The following is a 23,344-nucleotide window of genomic DNA, read 5'->3' as shown; positions in this document are numbered from 1 at the left end:
TAGATCTTCCCTTGAGTTACCTGCCTCTGTACACACAGGCTGTCCAGACAACCAGGTAACATTTCCCGTTTGGGGTGGTTGCCATTGCTCTGTGGCACAAAATAGTTCTGTTTAGGTATTTATATGATAAACAAACATTACAGCATGAGACACTTCCACACAACTTCATTCTCTTGTTACTGGCACAGACACCTGGGGTTGTGTGTTTAGTTTGAAGAGTATGTTAGCAAAGATGTTTTATTTTTCCCCAGCACCTGTAGTCAGCACCCATGGTACTACATGGTCCTAAGGTCAGGAAACATGTTTTATGCTGATTTCTAACAAGGTGTTTGTTTCAGAGAGGCTGCAAATGCCCCATCCCTGGATCTGGCTTTGAGCAATCTGGTCTAGCGGGAGGTGTCTCTGCCCATGTCAGAGGAGTCGGGACTGAATGATCTGTAAGGTTCCCTCCAACCCAAACCATTCTACGATTCTATAACTGCCTAGGATAATTTTTAAAACAACCAGGAAAAAAACTGAAATATTTTATTAGATCAGTTTAGCAACAGGAGGGAACCAAATTTAGCTGTAGGTGTTTGATGGCAATCCTGCAGATGAGGAGGTGATTTCTTCCCTGCTCACCCGAGCCTTTTCCGGAGAGCCATAGCTGTGCCACTGCTGCCGCCTGGGCACAGGCCTGTTTACCCTGAGAGGCTCAGCACAGCACGGCCCAGCCCGCACTGCCGGCCCTGTTAGCCCCGGTGTCTCAGCACAGCCCTGCCCGCACTGCCGGCCCTGTTTGCCCCGGTGTCTCAGCACGGCCCTGCCCGCACTGCCGGCCCTGTTTGCCCCGGTGTCTCAGCACGGCCCTGCCCGCACTGTCGGCCCTGTTTGCCCCGGTGTCTCAGCACGGCCCTGCCCGCACTGTCGGCCCTGTTTGCCCGGCCGGGCTCAGCCCAGCCCAGCCCACACGCAGCCTTAGGCCGCACTGCAGGGCCTGCGAGGACGGGGAGGAGGCCGGGGGCGCAGCACCCCGCACCTACAGCTCCCCAGTCTGGCTCCTGGGAATGCAGGCTGGGAGCGCGCACGGCCACTGGAACGCTGCCATCGGCGCGCATCCTGTCACGGCCCTCTGTCCCATGGACCTCTCTGCCGTAAAACACTCTTTGCCGGACGGCGGGGAGAGAACCCGGGCGCTTTCAGAGAAAACTTCGCAGCCGCTACCACCACTGGAAGCAAAGTACCGAAGAATGGTACGAACAGAGAGCTGACACTTCCCCAACCCGAGCCCTCTTCTGAGGCTCACCCCGCGCTGCCCTGCCCTGCCACTCCCAGCCCGGCCCGCCCGAAGCGGCTGCGAGGGAATTCCTCCCGGCCCGGGCCTTTCCCGTTCCCACCTCCCGCCCGGTGTCCCGGAGCGGCGGGGCGGGCGGGCCGCTCCCTCTCCCCGCCCCTCCCACCGCCCTCCCCCGGGCCGCTATAAGCCCACGGAGTTTCCGTGTCCTGTGACTGCAGTCAGGTGGTGGCTGGCGCTCCCCGCTCCTTCCCACCCTCTGTCCCTTTTCATCTTCCCCCGCCCGGCGAGGGCCGGCCCTGCGGGGAGCCGGCTGGGGAAAGTTGCAGGAAAGTTGCTGCCTGGGAAAGTTTAGAAGCGGGAGAGCCGCGGCCCCGGCAGCCCGGCCGCTCCGCCGCACTCCACGGGAGGGAGGGATGGCCGGCGGGGAAGGAGCGGGCAGCGGCGTGCCGGAGTGCCGGGAGCACCTCTTCAAGGTGCTGGTGATCGGGGAGCTGGGCGTGGGCAAAACCAGCATTATCAAGCGCTACGTGCACCAGCTCTTCTCCCAGCACTACCGGGCCACCATCGGCGTGGATTTCGCGCTCAAAGTCATCAACTGGGACAGCAAGACCCTGGTGCGGCTGCAGCTCTGGGATATCGCAGGTACGGGGCGGGACGGAGGGGCTGCTCCCCGCAGGGTGCGCCGGGCGGCGCTGGGAGCCCGGCTGTCAGGGGCCTGGCACACGGCCTCTGCCGAGAAAAGCGTGGTTGGGCTGGGAAATGTCTCTTCTTGGTTTTTTTTTTGTCTTACCCCTTATAAGCAACTTCTCATTCTTGCGTTTGAGATGTAAGTAGAAGGAGGTCTTGACGTGGGAGTGAAGTTTTTCACTTTTTACGGGCTTTGCCCTCTCCCGTTAGCAGACTGTGGGGCTCTCTGCTTGGCCCAGGGTTTTACAGCAGTCCTCGAACAGCTACTTTGCTCTCGCTGCTGGATCCAGGGCTCCCGGACTGTTCCTGCTCGTACTGCTCTGCCTGACCTGCTTGTCTGCGTGGTGGTGGCCTTGGTTATCCTTGGTTATGGCTACTGCTGAAATAAATTCAGGGTCGTGACTCTGTAATGCATCTAATGCACTATGCTTTACAGGTTAAAGGTAACTCAAACAGCTAAAATTGTCCTCAAAGGACAATTCTTAAGGAAGAATGCTTAAACTTTGCATGCTGGGAGTCACCTGGTTAATTTACAAGTAGTTTTGAGCGAGGGACTGGAACTTCTGTTATGGGAGTGGAACTTCTGTTGTGCTTAGTTCTATATTCAAGTCACATATTTGTGTGTTAGAAGCATACTGTGAGCACATGGAAGCAGAAAAGTCCTGTCTACTTGTCCAAACCATGCATTATTCCTTTCCTATATATGATTCAAACCTGTTCTTCAGCATCTCTTGTTTCTGAGACTCGGACTGTATACCTACCATGGTTAACTTTGCTTATGCTGTGGAGTCAAATGCCACAGAACAATCTCTGTTTTCCCGTGGTCTCATAAAAAGTCTATCTCTTAGCTCTGTAATCACCTTGGTTGGTATTGCATTTCTAGTTTTGTGTGCAGCCCAGTGTTACCCTGCAGCTCCCCTCATCTCTGTCTACCACCCTCAAAATATCTCCTTGTATCTGACAAAGCAGACTTGATTTCAAATGCTAGTGTTTACACTTACACTGCTGGAAGACACAAGGGAAAAAATCCGGTAGTTACTGTTTCCATGAACTTTATACTTATCTGTGGAAGCTCAGAAAGAAGAAGCTCAGAAGCTCAGTTCAGAGGAAGTGTGACATGTGGCTGCTGTAACCCTGTGACAGACCAGCTGTACCTCAGCTCCTGGTCTTTTTGCTCTAAAATGCTTCAAATGTGATTCCTCAAACTAAAAATCCTTCGTACTGCCATATGCTGAAATACACCATGGATCTTTCTGTTGCTGGCCTGCAGGGCAAATGAAAATATTTTCTAATTGCTGTTTTGAAGAGCAAGTAAGATGTTGGCAAGCTTTCTCTTCTGATGTGTTCCTTTTGTGGATCAGTTTTAACTTTCTGTGACTCAATTATCAGTATCAGTACAAGCTACTGCAGTCCCCTGGGTATATTTAGCGAGCCTGGGGTTCCAAAGATTGAAGACGGGAGGCTCTTGGCATGCTGGGGTTTGGCAGGCTGCCATCCTTGTGTTTGACTTCTCAGTCCTTCATTGCTCAGACTTGGGTAGGCTGTGTGCTTTGCCAAAGCAATCTGTTTCAACAGGATAGGCAGAAACTTAGCTTGAACTTGTCACAAAGTTTGGACAGAACCTATTTACAGCTTTGCAAGTTCTATCAGTGCGTCCGTGCATTAGTGTCCTGATCCAAAAGACAGTATTTTTTATTCTTGATTATTGCCCTTGGAGTATTTTTGACACTGATAGCTGAAGACTAAGTTAAGAGCTGCTGATAAATCCCTAGAAGCTTGTGGTAAATTGGTTGAAGAATTAAATTGATTGAGGAATTAAAATTTTTCCTGTCACTGAAATATTTTTCCTGTTTTATAAGACTTTTGTATGAAACCCCTGACTAGTCTTCCCCTAGCAGAAATTAAAAAGGAAGTTACAACTGTTCTGCAATTTGCACTCCAAACTCTTAGTCTAATCTGCTAGTTTAAGGTATTCTGTTTCCAAAGGGCTGGGGGAAGCTTGCCCAATGGAAAAAAAAAGACGAAACAATACAAAGAAGAGAAGTAATCTTCGTGATTTTTGATTGGGTTGTGCTGAGCCAGTGTGACAGCAACAATTTGGACTCCTATAGCCCTTGACATCTGAAAGTTAATTAGTAAAATAAAGAGTGTTTTAGTGTCTGTAAGGGTATTTGATGGTCTTAAAGCTGTTGAAGTCCTCAACTTGGGAGTGTGTTCTGCAGCTCTTTATGTGTACAGTCAGGAATATTTCTTAGTACTTGTGGATGTTAACAGATTTATATTGAAGTTATTAGTTAAAGAACCAGGTAGAAGATGGCTTCTATAATCATAGACACCATTCTCTAAAGTGCTTTATTGAAGTGTAGCAGTGTCTGAGCATGTGATAGTCATTCCTTTTTAACTCATCAGCCCAGCTGTCTTCTGGCTTTCAACAGCTCGTAGATAATTTTGCCTGCTGGTGTGTGCAGACAAACGGCTTTAGATCTCTTGAAGAGATCTGAATCTCATGGTAAGTAATGTTACATGTGACTTCCCTGCAAGCAATATAGAGCTGGCATTCTGAATTTATTTTGATGCATTTAAAAAGGCTGTTGAATTGAAGTCTAACCCTTAAGCATAGAAAGGGATGTTATTTTCACTAGATCAAAGCTTGTACGTAACAGTTCATTGTAAGAAGCTTTCTTTAAAGAGCTGGGTGATGCAAGCTAAGGTTTTGTACCTCAGTCAATGACAAGAACTGACCCTGTAGTTCATGCATCAGCTAAAGATCATAATGCAGATACTCTGCTGGCTTCTGATTTGATTGTAGGAAAAATTATGAATGTTGTGCTGTTTATTGCAATGCAGTAGGTTACTGGATGACTTCAAATTCTTGTGCTTGCTGAGGTTGTTTTGATTTTGGGTCTTTTTTTTGTGATTAGATAATTCTGTCAAATAGAGCATGACCACGTTACACTGCTTATGCTTTTTTTTTCTTCTGCTGAAAATAGCCCTCTTGTAAGGTACAAAGTAGTACAAATTCTTGCAGCAGCATCAAAGGAGAAGGAATGTAAAATAATGAAGAGGGAGGAAGGTTACTGTTGTACCTAGACATTTGTATTTTAGAGATAGTCAGGTGTTTTAGTTTTTAGACACAGGTTGTAACTTCTTAAATGAAGGTGATGAAAAAGCTTGAGAGCAAGACTGATTGGTCACTGTCAAATTATCTTGGTTGCAGCATAAAGAAAGAAGCATTCTGAAAGGAGATGAACAGATTATATGTGTGTTCATGCAGGAACTTTAGCTGCCTTTAGGCATTATTCTTGGCTTTTTTGTTTGGTTGGCTTTTGGTTTTTGTTGCCTTTTTTTTGTTTTGATGTGTGAAGTAATGAAAAATTATCTTTCTGGATAAATTCTGAAATGTTAAAACATTGATCAAAGGGCATAAATGATTGGCAACATAAATAGGATGTAGGGATGAGTCATTGTAGTACAGAGATGCAAACCAAAGAAATCTTAATGATAGGGAAGTGTTTTGATGGTCTTTCAAAACAGTAGAGATTCCTACTTGAAGGACGTGCTGTTTTAGTGAGCACTGCACTGACCACAGCGTGCTCAGGAGGTGTGTGTGGCATATTGATGAAGCTGTCAGGTGATATTGAAAGAGCACTTAAAAGGATTTTCAGTTTCATGGAAAATTTTGAGCTAATCTAGTAAAACCAGCAACTATGTTAGTTGCTGCTTTTGTGCTCATGTTGACTATCACTGTCACTCACATCAGCCTGTGTGAAGTGCAGTTTGCTGAGGAGCAGGAGTGGTAAAGAGCATAGATAGCGGCTTGAGGTTGGCTTCTCATGAAGAATGTCACTAATGGCAACTTTTAGATGATTTTAAAGTTTTTTTTGAGGAATTCTAAATTAACTTTTATGTAATAGCATTCTACTTCCAGGATTTTATTAAAACTTCTTTGTATAAATATTTATTGAAACTGAAGTAATGCTTTAATTGGCAGAGTATGGCTATGAAGTTTGCCAAACAGAAGAGGAATCATTGTACTTTGGTACTGCAAACATGCTCTACAGGCTTTCAAGAGCTGAATGATAAGCAGCATGTATTTGTTACTAAAATCTTGCATGCCTCCTTGAGAGGAACTGAACTGTAAATTGTTATAAGTATATACAGGATCCCAAAAGGATGGGGATATCAGACCAAGTATTTTGGTTAAATACTAAATTGAGGAAGAGTTGGAATAACCCATCTCTTGTATGAAGACCAGTAAGTGTTAAGATATGTGAATGGATTTTAAGAGCAAGTTAACTTTTTAAGTAACTGTTAGAGTTTTCTACAGGAAGCCATGAGAAATGGGAGAGAGTACAGGAAACCATGGATATGGTTGACTTTCAAAAGCATCCAGGCAGTTACAGTATGTGAGATAGCTTACTTCCATGTGAAAACCCTAGTCTCAGGCAGCTCTGTATTCCAGCTGGTCTGCACTTGTGCCATTGGCATGTCCTAGAGGCTGCCAAGTTGATTTTGTGTACTGGGGCATTAGCTTGTGTCTTGAACTGTGGACTGACCTTATTTTTTTTAAATAAGGTCTAAAGCAAGTGTTAAGTGATATTAATGCATCCCTGAAAGTCTATAGGAAAACAAGCAGAAAGCTTCTGCTGTTCTGCATCCATACCTGGCTCTGTGCCAGAGGCATGTATGCTTCAGTTTCTTTGCGGGGAAGTCTCTCCTAAGTGTGGAGAACCTGGAGGCAGCTGTCTCTAAAAGTAGTTGAGGTATTCTTGTTACAACTTGTCCTTAGCCACAATGCATGTTAAAGGGATTAAAATGGCAACTCTTGCAGAAAAAAAACATGAAAAAATTGCTTAGCTGTGTGCCTGGTACAAGTGAGCATAAGGTGGAGGCAAGACAATCCAGGCGTAACCTTCCCTCAAATGTGGAGATTTTTTTTTTCTCACCACTATAAATACTCTTAATGACTGAGCATAAATAACCATGTCAGAAATGGATGCAGAACTTGGAGCTCAGAGTTTTTCAGAAACTTGTAAGTTTTCTGAGGTTGTTTCCTGGTTTACAGAGTGGTGGAGGTTCCAGGAGCAGCCTTCAGGTGGAGATTAGGAGTGCTATCATTTTGCTTATAGCTGAGGTCAGAAAGCTCCCAGTCAGGGCTGGGGAATCTTCTATGTGATTGTCTTCAGACTCATGGAGATGTGAAAGACTTAATTTCTGACTGCTTCCTGCTCACACATGTTTAAATATAAATCTCATGAGAGAAAACTTGCTTAAGGGTTATGCTTACTGGAAACATGCAAGACTAGCAGATTTAGTTTGGGGATGGGAAGTAGAAGGCTTGTTCACATAGATTTTGAACACAGAGGCAAGAAACAGCACTGAAGGTGTACTTTGTTTCCTTCTAGAAATCATCCCTCTGTGGGAAATCTTGCGTGGGTGTTCTTTCTTATGACTTTTCTGGAATAGCTGGATTTGGGTTATGAGCTTTCACTTCAGAATGACTTGCTGTGCTTGGAGGTCTACAGCTAAATATCAAAATAAGTTCTGAATGTGCTAAGCTTGGGATTTTGGTGTTTTTCCAACTTTCAGACATCTCTGAATACAAACAGATTCTGCATGTTTTCTTTTTTGGGAGTCCTGTTTAAATACACTTTTAATGAAATGTTATCAAGGTATGAAGTGTGTTTGTTGGTCTAATGAAGGAATTTCCACATCTTATCAGTCGAGTACCAAAGCATTCATAATGGCAAAGGTTCTTTTGCTTAGTACTATGTTATGTAGCCACTCCAAGTATTGCATATGTTATTTTGAACTAAGCCTATAACCATTATGCTGATTAAATTCCATAAGTATATGGGAAATGCTACTTTCTTGATGTTGGTGTTGTAAGATAGTCTAGTGTGGTAATTTTGATTATGCAAGGCAGGACAGTTCAGTTAAATGGGAGAATTGAGGCAGATGTTCTTTGATTGTCTTAGAAATTAGCTTAGAATTTCCTCATTAGGCATTTCAAGGTATTCTATGAGAAATGGGGTTAAAGATGTTATCCTAAAAGACACCTGATCCAGTACAGGCTTAAAATAGGGTTCAGTGTATTTATCTTACAGGTACTTCTAATTTCTGTCAGCAATGGAAATGCACTTTGTGCTTGAGCATCTATTCCCTATGGAATAGATGGTGTTCAGCCTTATTTTCAGACATTGCACAGCAGTTTAAGGCTCAGATGTTGCACAGCAGTTTCTCAGAAGTTTTGTGCTTCCTACAAGATCAGAATAAAAACTCTTTCCTAGTACTCTGATACAGAGAGTCAGGGATGGCTGAGTGGGTATACATCAAATAGACGGGGGAAATCTACCTTAAAGGCAAACAGTACCTAAATTCTTACATGCAATAGAGTAGACAGGAGGAAAAATAGTACATAGAGCTCAACATAACTATTTTTTTGATTAGTTTATAAAACTGGAGTTCTTTGCAGAAATAATAATCTCATGTGGGTTGCCCACTTTTCTGAAGGCAAGTATTACTTTCCTGCCCTTCATATAATACTGACTCAAGTAGTCAGAAATTAAGCTGGTTTGACAAGTCAAGCACATTGTCTGCACCAGTTTGTCTCTGAAGTCAAGCAATGTTGAATATACACTTTTCTCTTAATGTATGGCATTCACATGAATGTAAATCAAGCTTTATCTACTCTCCTTTTATCTTCAGAAGTTGCAGCTTCAGAGTCTTGGTGCTTAGCCTTATTTACATCTCCACTTTGCCTCTTACCAGTTTGGTTTGCTTTAGGTGCACATTAGGACAGGGTGTTACCAAAGTGCATATCCACAAGTACAATTTGAGTTGGCAAGTGCTGTAAAGGGGTAATTCTCAACTTATGACATAAAGCAAAGAAAATAATCTTAGCTGACTGGTTCCAGAAAAGGTATTAGCATGCTGTAAAAAATAAGATTCTTCCTCTCAGTGGTGAGTGAGACCACTGGATTCAGTCTCACAGCTGTCAGACATAGCTTCCATGAATTCCAGTGGTAACCATTGCTTTGCTTTTGTAGTCTGCTGTAAATGGTTCCCTCCAAATACTTGCTTCAGAGGTTCAGAAGTGTGATACACCACACTTAGAAAGAAGCAGTTTGCAGGAAGGGAATGTCTATTTATATTTTTGCATGGAAATAAAGGGATACCTCTTGTGAAATTCCTGCAGATGTTAAAGCTAGTATGACCAGCAGTAAGCAGTGACTACAAAGCACAGCATGCTTCTCAAGCTACTGTGGTACAGTATTCAATACTCAAAGATTTCTTCTGGCTATAGAGACACAAAAAGAGGATAAATGGAGTGTGATTATGCTTTGAGAAATGGAGGGATTTTAGGGCTTTATAGAGCTTTCTTAGGAATGTGTTAACTGTCTAGAGAAGGCTGGCAAGCTCTGAGCAGCAGTGGCTTCTACATTAGCAGGTAATGAAAACAAATATTCCTTATTTTATGGATTTTATCAGCTTTCCAAATAATAGGTTGAGAGGTAGTCTCTGAATGTCACTGCAAACAGCTTATGGGAACTTGTTCTTTAAGTGCTCCCAGGCTAAGAGTGCTGGGTAGAGCAAAGTGGCAGCAATTTGATACAAAATTCCAATCACACACAATGTGCTATGACACATTGACCATTTTAGAGATTAACATTTTTTTCAATCTCGTGATAAAGTTATTCTGGAGACAAACTGACTTGAGAATTGTTCTGCTGTGTGCTGTGAAATGCTGTAGTGCCATGAAGCATCACTGTGAAGCACACAGTGCAGCTCTGGCACACCAAGGAATATGGATCAGAGGGTGGCAGGCATGAAATAGCTTAACTCTGGCAGATTACTTGTTTTGGTAAGTCTTGTTGAAGCAAGGTAGGCAGTACCAATTCATGATGTTGCTGGCACTAATTGGACTATGTCAACCACTTTGAGTACTTATGCAGGGGAATTGTTCTATACATGCTGGATTTGACAGCTAGTTAGAAATTGTTTAGCTTGGTTGCACTCTGATTTTCTGGGGATTGAAATCTAGTGCTTAAACAGGGACTGTCTCTCACTTGCTGTGGAGCAAAGATGCAAAAAAACCCAGGTGGGTTCTTATACAAACATGACTGTCATACTGCTGCATAAAATACATACGATGTTGGGCAAAACCCATTGAACTCTTAGTGCAGGGTGTTGCCTCTCAACTTCTTAAAGGCACAACACTAAGCTGTTGAAGTCAGTTTGCACAATTAAGTAATTAGATTAGCCCAAGACTACAGGCAGTAATGAAAAGTTACAGTCTTGCTGTAAAATTCCCAGGGAGGGCTGTGCAATTATTTGAGGGAAAACTTTCTGTCTTTGTGGGAGAGAATGGCATGCCTTTTCTGTTAGGTTGGTAGAAGTGATCCTAGCTCCTGGTGCAAATCTGGGATCTAGCTTCCAACACTTGCTATCTCTGTGCTCTTGCTGTTTCACAGGTAGTGAACAGGACTGTCCTGTGTTAAAGTATAATGATAGCAAGCAGTGAATGGAAGGACTAGTCATTGATTTTGAATTTTCATGTAGCTAACAAATTGTTAGTTTAGAAACTAGCTGTGTTGGGAAATGGAACTTCAAAGCAAACTGCTTCCTAACATTTCAGAATGAAATAGTGACTTCTGTGAACATGTGGAAATACTTTGTGATATGATCTAACTAATCAAAATACTGCTGCACTTGAGCTGAAATTCATCAGTAACTTTTCAATGGCTACAGGGTCTCACACATACAGTGTGTGTACAGTATATATTGTCAATGTCATGCCTCTGACACTGCATTGTTCAACAGAACTGCTCCAACTGCACCCTGCAGCTTTCTAATATAGACCTAACAAGGGGATCAAAGGTTGTCTCTTACAATAAAGTGTGAGTCAGTTGAACAGGGATTAACTGGCTTTTGCCCTGAAGACTGTTCTGAAGCATTTGGGAGAGGGTTAATGTTGGGAAGAGGTCCATCCAGTGGTCACTTAAGTTACTCATACCACCCTTAGTAAGAAAGGGCACTAGCAGTTGTAATTGCATGAGGCTGCTTTTGTCTGTCAGAAACAAAGTACTGCAGTCAGTGAGGTTATTTTTAGTACTTGTCTCATACAGGAAGATATAACATTCTAGTAATTCCCACTTCTTAGCCTGTGTTTGTCACCAGAACCACAAATAACACTTTTTCTCTGTGGTGGAAAGTAAAAGTCAAGCTGGATGTTCTTTAACATTTACAGGTTTCTGACATCTGCTAGAGCTGCTAATGTCATAGAATCACAGAATGGCTTGGGCTGTAAGGAGCCTTAAAGATCATCTAGTTCCAGGTCTGCTGCCATGGGACTTGACCATAGGTTGCTCTACCCAACCTGGACTTGGAGCATTTCCAGGGATGGGGCATCCATAGCTTCTCTGGACAAACTGTTCTGGCGTCACCACCATGACAGTGAAGAATTTCTTCCTAATATCTTATCCAAACTTACTTTTAATTTAAAACCATTTCCCTGTGTTCTGTCAGTACATGCTCTTGTAAATAGCCCCTCTCTGTCTTTCTTGTAGGGCTTCCTTTAGGTAGGTGCTGGAAGGCCTCAAGTCACCCTGAAGCCTTTTCTTCTTCAGGCTGAACAATCCCAACTTTCTCAGCCTATGTTCCTAGGAGAGGTGCTCCAGCCCTGGGATGATCTTCATGGCCTGCCTCTGGACTCACTCCAACAGATCCATGTCTTTATGTTGGGGATCCCAGAGCTGGATACCGCACTCCAGCTGGGGTCTCACAAAGGCAGAGCAGAGGGGCAGAATCAACTTCCATTGCCTTGCTGGCCATGCTGCTCTGGATGTAGCCCAGGATACAAGGGATTTTCCTGGGCTGCAAGTGCACATTGCTGGCTCATGTCCAGCCTCTCATCTATCAGCACCCCTGAGTCCTTCTTGGCCCAGCTGCTCTCAGTCTGTTCATTACCCAGCCTGTGTTGGGACTCCAACCCAGCTGCAGCACCTTGCACTTGGTCTTGTTAAACCTCATGAGATTCCCATGGGCTCACTTCTCAAGTCCAGGTCCCTCTGGATGGCATCCCATCTTTCAGACATGTCAGCTGCACCACTCAGATTGATGTCATCTGCAAATTTGTCTGTCATTAAATAAATGCATAGTTCAACACCTCCATGGTTTTCGCTTGTGGCAACTTTGCACTTTTAGCTTAAATGGCTGAGACTGAGGAGTGGGGAGCCATCTGGTATTAACAGTCTTGTAGTCTGTCTGCTCTCAATCTATGGCTACTATCTGTGGGAAACAACAGGCAGACACACTTGAATGTGAGCTGTAATATTGATAGTGGTTTGGTTAACCTACTTCTTGCAGAATAACAGATCCAATCTAATTAGGTAGGACATTTCTGGGACAAGATGTGCTGGTTTGGGGAGATGGGGGATAGCTGTCAGCAGTGGTAACTTGCCAGTAACATGTTTGTATACCTCTCTAAAAAGGAACTTCAGTCAACTCACACCTGACCCTGGTAATGCTGAAATGTACATTAGATGTCTGGAGAACTGGGAGATTCATCCTCAGGGCAGTTCTGAGTATTTGCTGTATTTTGCCAAACATCCAGCTGGCATCCAGAGTCTGGTCTTTTCCTGCCTGTGGCTCTTGAAGGGCATGTTTTGAAAGTGACAGTAGTTCTAACTCAATTCAGTAGTTCTAACTCAATTAGAGGACTGAATTATGTTCCCAGCCATTTTGGATGTGGATTTAGTTTAAATCTATCACACTGGGTGACAGTAACTTTACTGAGAGTTGAAATTGTCACTCAGGTGTTTCTGGAAAAAAAAAAGCTTTCACTTATTAGTTGATATAAACTGCCTATCAACTCATTAATATAATAAATAGTCTGGGGAAGGAAGCTTGAAAAACTCATTATTGTACATATCCAGCAGTCATTTGTACATTTAAATTGCTTTTTCTGCCTCCAATTCCCATCGTGTAGGAGGAGCTAAAAGTTGAAATTATGAGTGAAATAATAGGAGCCTAGGGTATCTTTTTTGCTAAATATCCACAAGAACTGCTACAATAGTAGGTCACACTGCTGTAATAAACAGGACACTAGTGTTTCTCTGAGACACTAGTCTTACACTGGGACTGCTCTAGATACGCTTTAAAATGTACTTCAAGGCAAGGCTGCAATGGTAACCTACCTTTTGCAGTAAAGGACAACTTTTACAATAAAGCTTCTAATGTTTAATCTTAAATTACAGCCCATGATTTCTTTCATGTAGTTTTTAACTTGCATTCCACCCCCATTACAAAATAAACTGGGGAGTGACAATAGCTCCCAAGTTCTAATGCAGTTTTAAAGTCAACTTTATTCCTGTGGTGCTGCTGTAGGGAGGTGAATTAGTTCCTGATGCGTGTCGTTGCGCAAATATTTCACTTAAGGTTGTTGCAATTACTGGAAAATACAGTGATGATAGGTGCTGAGTCATTTTGGTATGGAAACTGTGGTTAGAGAATGCGGAAGTTTTGCATTACATGAAATCACTTCCATACTTCCAAATTAAACTTCTGGTCCCTGTGACTGTCCTGTATCTTAGCTCCTCATTTACACCTGAACTACTAAAAACTGTACTTTAGTGTCATCAGATTTATGCCTAGTCACTGGACATAACAGAATGATTAATCTCGGGATGTCCTTTCTTTACTGCTGTACTAAGCAATTAGTTATCTTCCTGCTATCTTCTTTCTAATGGTATACACACTGGGGATTTTAAGTCCAGTCTAATCTGATCACTTTTAGCCTTTTTCTTCTCTGGGGGTATGATCCACTTTCTGTACAGCTCAATTGTCACATATGGAGAAATGACTAGCAAATACCTTGCTGGACAGAGGAAGGGGCATGACGGATCTCTGAACTGTGCATGGCAGAAGCTGAGACATTTAGTTTTAAGAACAAAGAATTATGTTCACCCTTGAGAATTTGGAGGATTAGTGTCTTGTAGTTTGATTTTTCTGTATGAGGGTTTGTGGGTTTGGTTGGTTGTTTTGTTTTTTTTTGTTTTGGTTTTGTAGTTGGGTTTTTTTGCCTTGCAAAAGCTCTGTCTGAAATTCCTGTTAAATTTTCAAACAACTGTCTAGAATGCTCTGCATCCTAGACAAGAAGGTCAGCATGTGCTTTTTCAGTAATGACATGATTATAAAGAAAGTCCACTCAGTTTAAACTGAATTCTTTTCCTGCCTCATGCAGTATACCTTTTACCAAACAAAACTCTTACCTCCTGGGCAGGCCATGTTTTATTGCTTCTGTCTTTGGATGAAATACAGTATATCCATCTTCATTAGGCTCCAGACAGGATGAAAGAGCAGTTGGCAAGGTAGTATTCAGGTCAGGTTTATTGTTGGTGGATGTGAATTCTAGAGGTGAAAACAGCTCTAGAACAACCTGGTTTGGGTTACTCTAGAAAAGGGAAGTACTCATATTGGGTGGTATTTGACATATTAAAGGCATTAATCTCTAAGATTCCAAGGTTGTTGAGCTTGTGTGTGTTTAAGGGTAAGAGATAGCGAATCATCCTAATATAAAGCTTTAATCTAATAAGTAAAAATAGAAGCTTTCTTGCTGATAGGCACATCAGTTTTCTACTTTCACCCAAATTAAAACTGTGGAACCATATATGTTGATGTTTCTCTAAAACTCATACTACAAGAGAGGTAAGAGTTGTTGGAAATAAGAGTTAAATGCTTGTCGTGGACAGGCAAAGCCCATGGTTTATACTGTGGCTGCTATAGAATACTAAGCAACATACAGTTCCATGCTGACTTCAATTCCTAGCAGGACTGCTGTCTTCTTACACTGTGAGCAGCCACAGTACAAGGCTACCTTTGGTGGACTCCTCAGGTTTGGTTCTGAGCTATGCTTTGTCACTTTTTGGCTTTGGAAGCCCTGTGTAGCACTGTACTAATTTCACCTTTTTGTGCACCTTAAATGTGCTGCTGTGCATGTTTCAGGAATGGTTATTGCTATAGGAGGCTCATCTGGCCACCCTGTCAACTGTTTCTGTCTTTACAGCTGTTTGGGATGGAAGAGCAATAGGCAGGAAGGGATTCAGTCAATGGTAATGTCCTGCACTGTGCTCAGTGATTGCAGCCTTGTTTATGTGCAGCATGCACAGCTATCTGAGAAATGGTAACTGCCTGATGATCTTTTCTGCAATTCCTAAATAACTTAGTTTTCCTATGTAGTAATCATGCTCTGTCTATTCCTTTCGGTAACAATCTAGTAACCCTTCCTGCAACTAATCAATACAGCTTAATTTTCTTATGTAAGTGTTCATCAAATATTTGGAAAAGCAGCCTTAAGTAAAGCCTGGAAGCCTCCCAGCTCTCCAGCACCTGAATAGCGAGGACTTATGGGACCATTTTCCTTGCTGCTTCAGATTCATGTTCAGTCTCATGTAAATAACAGCAAGTGGTGCTCAATTCTGGACCATTTCAGGGCTGAATTGAAGAACTCTTTCTGTAGAAGACTGAGGTTGGTGCAGAGCATTGTAGACCTTGAGGTTACACTGTTTGTTTTGTGGGGCTGTCCTTTAGTGTGAAGGGATATCTCCCTGTATTGGATACTGGGGTCAGTGCTTTAGCACAGTCCAAGGTGTTCCCATGTGGCAGGAATTGGTGGTGAAACTGGCAGCTCAACAAATGAGGAAGCTGAGAAGGAGCTCCTCAAAACTTGTGTGGTGCCCTGTGCAGTGACTGGCTTAATGTAACTAAATTTGACTGTGTGGAACTCCATTAAAAAACTCAACCAAAACTCCCAAAACAAAAATTCCTACATTCTACAGGTGGAGTTTCTTTAAATGTGACATCAGTGACATGCAGAAGTAGTAAAAGCCTTCTGATCTAACTCCTCCTCAATGGTACTTGATTAGTAGAAACAGTGGTCAGTGGTATGGTTTCTAGTAAGGCTATTCTAAAAACCTCTTTTAGGCATAAAAGCCTAGTCTAGGGAGACAATGTGAATTATTTGTGTACTCTGTTTAGGAGAATTCTGTTAACAGTGTGGCTTTTCCAGAGGCACAGTCACAGAGATGCGGGCTTGGTGCCTGGCTTGTTGCATGGTCTTAAAGTCCATGGCATTAGTGCTGCTTTAGAACTTGACTTTTGAGTATGGAGTTAAGAGATTTCTTCTTGGATCGTGCTTGTTCTTACACAAAATGTCGTGGAAAAAAATAATGTGTAAGCTCTGTTCTGAAGAATATGCTGGCTAGTGATGCTGCTTTCTGCAGCATCATAGTTTAAAGTGAACAGCCAGAAATAAAGTCAGCTTCTTTATAGTTCTTTGGATCTTTAATGTGGCTGTTGCTGTTTTCAGGTCATTATAATAGCTGCTTAGGCAGCCTTTTCTGAAACTCTGTGTAGCAAATGAGCTAATCATACTCTGAATTACTGACATTAAAATAATGTAAATGAGCTGGAAAAGAACACTGCTGAACAGGATCTCTTGTCAACTTCATTTATTGAATTTTGGTCTCTTTCTGAGAAGGTGATAACACACTCAATTCTTCTTGTATGTCTTTGTCCTTGCTAATCAAAGGTGGACTTGAATGTTTATAAACAGAGGACAACTAGATTTCCAAATACAGCTCTTCCTTTAGCTGCTTTTAAACCTGATATGCATGAAAAAATAAAAGCTCAAGTGAAGACACACTGTAAAACTAAATCATAGAGTTCAGGGACTGCTTTTCCCAGTGAAGACTTCCAAACAAAGCAGAAAGCTATTTTAGTAGCCTGGACTTTCCAAACAATGTGCTAGGACTTGATACTGCTAGACACACTCAAATGTTAACACACCATGATAGTCTGGCCTTTCAAACAGAAGAAAAAGTGAACTGGCACACTCTAATTCTGTATTTCAAGTATTCTGGCTAAAGTAGTTGTACTTAATTAAGAAAAGGCGCTTTTTTTTGAGTTTTCTCTGCTTATGGGCAATTGATTTTTTTTTTTTCCCTTGGATTTTTGTTGCGAATAATTGTACTCTAACTGTTCTTGCTTTAAATCCTGGGATTGCTGTAGAACTTCTATAGTTGAAAATTAATCCAGAGTAAATCTTAGACTTGAAAAACTGAAGTCACACTTAACAGATTTAGCCAGAACTGTTAAGCTAACAACTTCTTTTGAACTTGTCCATAAGGAAAAATCTATAATATAGGTGATGTCTTCAGAGGCTACTTTGAAGATTGTTAGCCTAGGAGCTTGCAAAACCCATTATTGCTCACCATTCAGCAAAAGGCTGAGTTTAAATCTTTAGCTGAAGCAACTAGATTAAAATACAAGCCTTAATATTCTTTGATGAAATAATTATTTGTGTATAGCTGTGTTGGTAGTGTTTTTAGGCATTACTTGTCAAACAACTCTACTCAACAAATAAGTTGACTGTATAAGTGTAGAAGTTGAGGGGTTTTTTAAGAAAAATTCTACGTTGTAGTTGGGACTGCAAACTACTTTAAGCATCTGACTTGTCATGTATGGTGTAAATAATAGCTGCTACAATGAACTTAGGTGAGATAGAGAAGGCAGTGTTTTATGCCCTAGGTGACTAGACCCAAATGCCAAACTTCTGTGGATTAAGCTGATACACTAATCTGTTTACACTGAATACAGTTTGTGCTTCAATAGAAATACACTCTGTGACTGTCCTCTCTTTCAGGCCAGGAGCGCTTTGGAAATATGACCAGAGTATACTACAAAGAGGCAGTTGGTGCTTTTGTGGTCTTTGATGTCACAAGAGGCTCCACTTTTGAGGCTGTTTCAAAATGGAAGCATGATTTGGACAGTAAAGTACTACTTCCCAATGGCAGCCCCATCCCTGCTGTTCTCCTTGCAAACAAGTGTGACCAGAAGAAAGATGGCAGCCAGAATCCCTCTCAAATGGACCAGTTCTGCAGAGAAGGTGGCTTTGTTGGATGGTTTGAAACATCTGCCAAGGTAAGCTTAATAGAAAAATACTTTTGGTCTCTTGAGCACTGGCATAAGAAGGGTGAATATAATCATGTAGGAAATAAAGTTGTCAAGTATAGGAAGTGACAGTCAAATTCAGCAAAATTTGAACTCATGTCTTGGCTAGCTTCATTCCTGAAGAAGATGAGGTATATTTGATTTAGATGAAAAGATATTTCAAATTCAGAGCATCTTGAAACTATCTGGAAACCTTGATTATCTGAGTTTGATAAGTTTTTTCATCTTGCATGCATGAGGATCAGTCATTCTTTAGATGTTAACACTGCTAAATGCTGATCAAGCTCCCCAAAAAATTCAGGTCATCTTTAGGTGCAGGTTTTTAAATTGCATTTTCTTTTGTCACTGTTTTATGTAAGAAACAGCAAGATTTGAAGTGAAGAAGCTGTTTGTTTACTCATTGTTACCTACCCACAGTGTTGCTAAAGCACTTTTATATTTTATCAGGCAATGTCAAGACCGAACTGGAGAAAAAATTGTTCTGTATAGTAATTTAAGTTAAGAAAGACAGCTGCTTTAGTCATTTAACTTGGAGTAATTTAATGTGTTGTACAGTTTTAGCCTACAGATGTTTTGTCAATGCACAGATTAAACTGGCAGCAGCTTAGCTGGAAGTGAAATCCAATATTTCCTTAAAGCCCAACTGGTTCTTAAAATGAAGGACTCCTCTAGATGAGGACCGTGTGGCTGACAGACCAGTTTACTGGTCTGGCTGATAAATCCTTTATAAAGCAAGATAGGCCTCAAGGTCCTGCTTTTCCCTTGCCTTGCCTACTTTCTTCCTTCTGTGGCTGCTGCTGAGGTGTTACACAGTGATGTTTAGACAACTCTTAAAAAGCAAAGAGTCTCTAAGAAGACTTTAAGAAACAAAGTAACAAGTTGTTTTTGTTTACTTTAAGAGAAGGATACACAGTTAAAGGAATTAGTTAAATTAGCTAGCAATTTGTTTGTGTTTGAAAAGGTATTTCCAAACTCACCCGTCTGCTGCGAAAAGCTCTGTTTTAAGGCTCTTTATACTCAAAAAGAATATCAAATTTTTGCTTCGGTAAAAGTCTTCCCCGAACCTTTACCTGCCTGTAATACTGCTATGTATAAACTGCATTAAGGCTTAAAAATAAATGCCAGTAACATTGGGGAAAAATCTAATGTTAAATTCTAGTGGCAACTTGTATTACTTGTATTTTAGGTGGCATTTTAGATGGGACAGTGTAAAACAAGGTTCTTGCTGCAGAGAAAAATCCAGGCAATTAGTTCTGGCTTAATATTGACTTGTTTAGAACTCTGAAGAATTGTAGTTGAAATAGCAAAAATTTAGGACAAGTATCTTGTTTTCTAAGTATACCAAAATAGCTTATGGCTTTAAGTCCTGCCCACTTGGATATCCTATTAATCTGCTTTTGCCTTTCTGTTGGAACTGATAATTGGATCTTCAGTCATAAGTAATATACTGGGCTGGTATTTCCTTTGGAATTGAAGATGAGCAATTCCAAACATGGCAGCCCTGTGCTACCAGATGGCCCAAACAGGTCAAACCTGTGGCTGGAGACTCCTTGGCACTAGGCCAGCTTGGACCCTCAGAAACTGGGATATTCTGGCAAAGTACATCTCTAAGTATCCTGCACACATACATTCTTTAGGGTGTATGGGAAGGGACTTTTCAAAGTATGCACAAGAATATGTGGAGTAGCTAGATAGGGCACTAGGAAATCGTTGTGATTTTGAGGTTCATGGAAAAGATAAGTGCATCCAAATTCCATCAGAAACAGAAAAAGGGTCCAAAAGGTAGGACAATACTGCAGATGATGTAATTGCCTAGGATCTTTCCTGATGCAGAAATGCACTTAGGCATTTGTTAGTCTTCCAAATGCAGGTGACACTTATTCCCCTGACTGCCTACTAGGTTCAAATCAGATTTCAGCTTGTAATATGGATGAATAATTTTGTGTCCAACCTTTCTGCTAACTTTTTCAGGAAAAAAAAGGGTGAGCAATGACTTCTTGCATCTAAACTCTTTGTGTTCTACTGATGAGACTGAAAAATTATTTTCTCTTTGGATAGCTTTAGGAAAGTGTGGCTGTTAATAGGAATGTGTGACTGTTTCAAAAAGATCACTGACTTCCTTGTTTTCAACATTTTTAGGACAACATCAACATAGACGAAGCTGCTCGATTCTTGGTGGAAAACATCCTTGCCAATTACAAAACCTTTCCTAATGAAGAGAATGATGTGGGGAAACCAAAACTGGACCTAGACCCATTGAAAGCAGAGAGTAAATCACAGTGCTGCTAATGCAACCACCGTTCAGTAGATGGGATGAGCAGCAGGACTTTGCTTTAAATCAAAATGCTGCTATGGTGCTGCGATGTGACAATCCATATGGGGTGTCTGGTACTATCTGAAATGATGACTCATTTGGGTGTTTACGTATTCTTGTTTAGCATGAAACTGAGTATCTTGTGAGTTATCATTCCACTTGCTTGAGTGTCTGCATCTAAGTCTGATTAGTGTCTTCTTACTTGAGAACATAAGGTAGTGTTTACACTCCTAAAAGGAACAAAGACAACATTCAGTGTCTAGTTTGTTTCTAGGACATATGCTACATTCCAAATAGGACTCACTTTTAGGTGACTAGACTCTTGCACCTTTAAAGTAAACTATTTCTTTGTCACCACTTATGTCCCACGTGAGCCTTCTCACCAGCACAATTGTCCCTATTTATTATGCCCACCATGAGGATCTGTCTCTTTGCTAGTTCTCCTGGATCAACACCTCCCAGAAATCTTGAAGGGGCCAATGACAGATGGGAGGTATCTTTCCTAGTGTGATCACTAAGATTGAGTGAAGTAGATGGCTTTTACCACTGAGTAAAAGCAAGATGGTTGTTATTGTGTTTAACAAGGGAAAGACATTGTTATAGAGATACTAATAAAAATGCATCTTCAGCAATTTAAGGCTGAATATTTTCAGCTAATACTTTACATATGAAACACATTAATGAATACAGTTGTACTGCTGGCACATAGTTGTAGTAACCTCACCCCTATGCACATCCAGAAATAAGCATCTAGTAACTTTTTCATGCACTAACACTGAAAACTTTACCAAGAGTACAAAAAGTAAGTATCTTACTGTCCTGTGATGATGAACTTTTTCTTCTGTCTAGAGATGGTTCAGAATACCATGAGCAAGGAGAGAGGTCTTGAGGGAAATAGCTTAATTGGTTCATGCTAGTCTGTCAACCTTTCTGCCCCAAGCTCTGTCTTTGTCAGTTTTAGAACTCTTTTGACTGCTTTGAACTAAGGAACTGGCTTACCAGCTTGTAACTGTATACTGAGATACTTATGTTTCTTTGTTATAACACTCATGTATTTTTGGCAGCAAATGAAGTTCAAAAGGATTAGAGATATTTCATGGTTCTTGAATGTGTTCTGGAACTCTGGCTCTGATTGGCTGAAAGGCTTTGAAGCTCCTCTTCATTTTAAGGGTTTCTTCTGTCCTGGTACCTCATTACTTCAGAAGTCTTACCTTGCTGGGTTTGATGGTGCTGATGTTTAGGTAAACATCAGAACTAGGTATATGCAGGATTTGACATACTTTAATCTGTATTGAGATTTCTTAGGCTGTCTTTTTTTCTAAAGAGTAACATACTTTTTAAGAGTTAAATAAATATATTTGGGCATCTTTTGTGTGTTGGTGTATGCTTTTGAGAACATGAATCCTCTCATATGTTCCACCCTATACTCAAATACTTCCATTGACATTTGAAAACAACTTTATCTTCTAGTGTGTGCTATGTTAAAGAATTATTTAAAGTTACCACAGCAAGGCTTGGCATAAACCAAAACTGAGTTTATTAAGCTTAAAATCCTAAGATAATTCAGGTGAAAGGAATCTTAGAATGTCTTCTAAGCCAGTGTCTTTCTCCAAGCAAGGTCATAGCACAGTGCTTAGGTGTTCATGTGGTGTGGTCATAACCTCAAGCCATGTATGGCCCTGGGAAAGTTGTCTCAATGCCTGACTTTCCTTGAGAGTCAAAACTATCACAATCTTCCTATTCAATCACTTGAACAACTCCATTTTGACTGTAAACACATTTTCAATGTTTAATCTCTGCTGTACTGTCTTTGTTTCAACTTCATTTGAAGCTGCACAAATGTCAATACCAACTTTACTTCCACAGAAAGTTTCCCCAGTTGTAGTGGATTGTGGATTTTTTTTTTTGCTTTAGGGTTTAGATTCAACAGCAAAATGGAGACCAAACTCAAGCTTTTTGACTGCATGAATCTCATCTGGGTCCTGTCACTGATAATATAATCCTATGCAGGTTATTTTCAAGAATGTCTAAACTTTTACTTGAAGAGTTACTGTTGCTATATTTAAGCACTTTCCTTACTTTGCACATAACATCTTCTAAACCTCTGCATGAATGTAGGAAGAACATGACTCTAAAACTGGTGGAATGGTACTGGTTTAGATACAGGTTGCTATTACTGAGGCCAGTAGTATAAAACTACCTGCAGGATGTAGTCTTTTTTTTTTTTTTTTTTAATCTTCTGTCACTTGTCTGAGGAAAAGAATTTGCATTTTAATAGAATGCTAGTCTTGCTTTGTGCTACAAACTGCATTTTCACTATCCCTCTGTGGAGAGAGAGTATTGTGATATTTAAAACTGAGCAGGTGGCTTGGGAAAGCTGATCCAGGCAGAACAAGAAAGCTGAGAAAAGACTGGCCTGAGGAAGGAAATGGTAGTGTCTTCCTGGTAGCGGGAAATGGGATTGCAGTTCATGCAGAAGTGTATAGGTTAGTTAAACTAGTCATGAAACCCTATTCTCATTAACCCAAAACCTTTGATTTGGAAAAATATGTGGAAAACAGACACAAACAGTGACCTTTTCAGTATCTTAACTGCAGTACTAGAAAAACATGAGCTATTCCAAGCTCCAGAGTTTTGTTTAAACTGTGTCAGGTTTGTTGAGTTGTACTAACTCCTTAATTATTATAGAGGAACAAAGATTTATTCAATCTAATCTGTGGGGAATAGTTTAAGTCATTCCTAGAGACCCAGTACTTGATGTCACCATGGAACAGGTGGATGCCCAAAGTGGTCTGTGACCCTGTGGAAAGCCCATGCTGGAGCAGGCTCCTGGCAGAACCTGTGGCCCCATGGAAGGGCCCATGCTGGAGCAGGTTTTCTGACAGGTCTTGGGACCCTGGGGGGAGTCCATGCTGGAGCTGAAGTCAGTTCTGAAGGACTGCACCCCATGGAAGGAACCTACATGGTAGCAGTTCATGGAGGCCAGGGGAAGAACTCGCATTGAAGAAGTTTCTGGATGATTGTCTCCTATGGGAAGGGGGCCCCATGCTGGAGCA

General features: G+C 41.4%; 1 protein-coding gene across 1 annotated transcript; it reads left to right on the top strand.

Moving 5' to 3' along the window:
- Positions 1-1,689: 1,689 nt before the first annotated feature.
- Positions 1,690-21,916, top strand: RAB32 (RAB32, member RAS oncogene family). The gene is made up of 3 exons (XM_054279947.1): positions 1,690-1,918; positions 17,667-17,944; positions 20,114-21,916. Exons 1-3 carry the CDS (start codon positions 1,690-1,692, stop codon positions 20,261-20,263), a joined length of 657 nt encoding a protein of 218 aa, XP_054135922.1. The 3' UTR covers positions 20,264-21,916.
- The last annotated feature ends 1,428 nt before the right edge of the window (positions 21,917-23,344 follow it).

The sequence above is a fragment of the Melozone crissalis genome, unplaced genomic scaffold, assembly GCF_028551555.1.
Source record: "Melozone crissalis strain CALT ecotype California unplaced genomic scaffold, PUWL_Pcris_2 ptg000027l_1, whole genome shotgun sequence".
Classification (NCBI taxonomy): domain Eukaryota; kingdom Metazoa; phylum Chordata; class Aves; order Passeriformes; family Passerellidae; genus Melozone; species Melozone crissalis.
The sequence above is the reverse complement of the archived record's forward strand: the minus strand, read 5'-3'. Positions and strand labels throughout refer to the sequence as shown.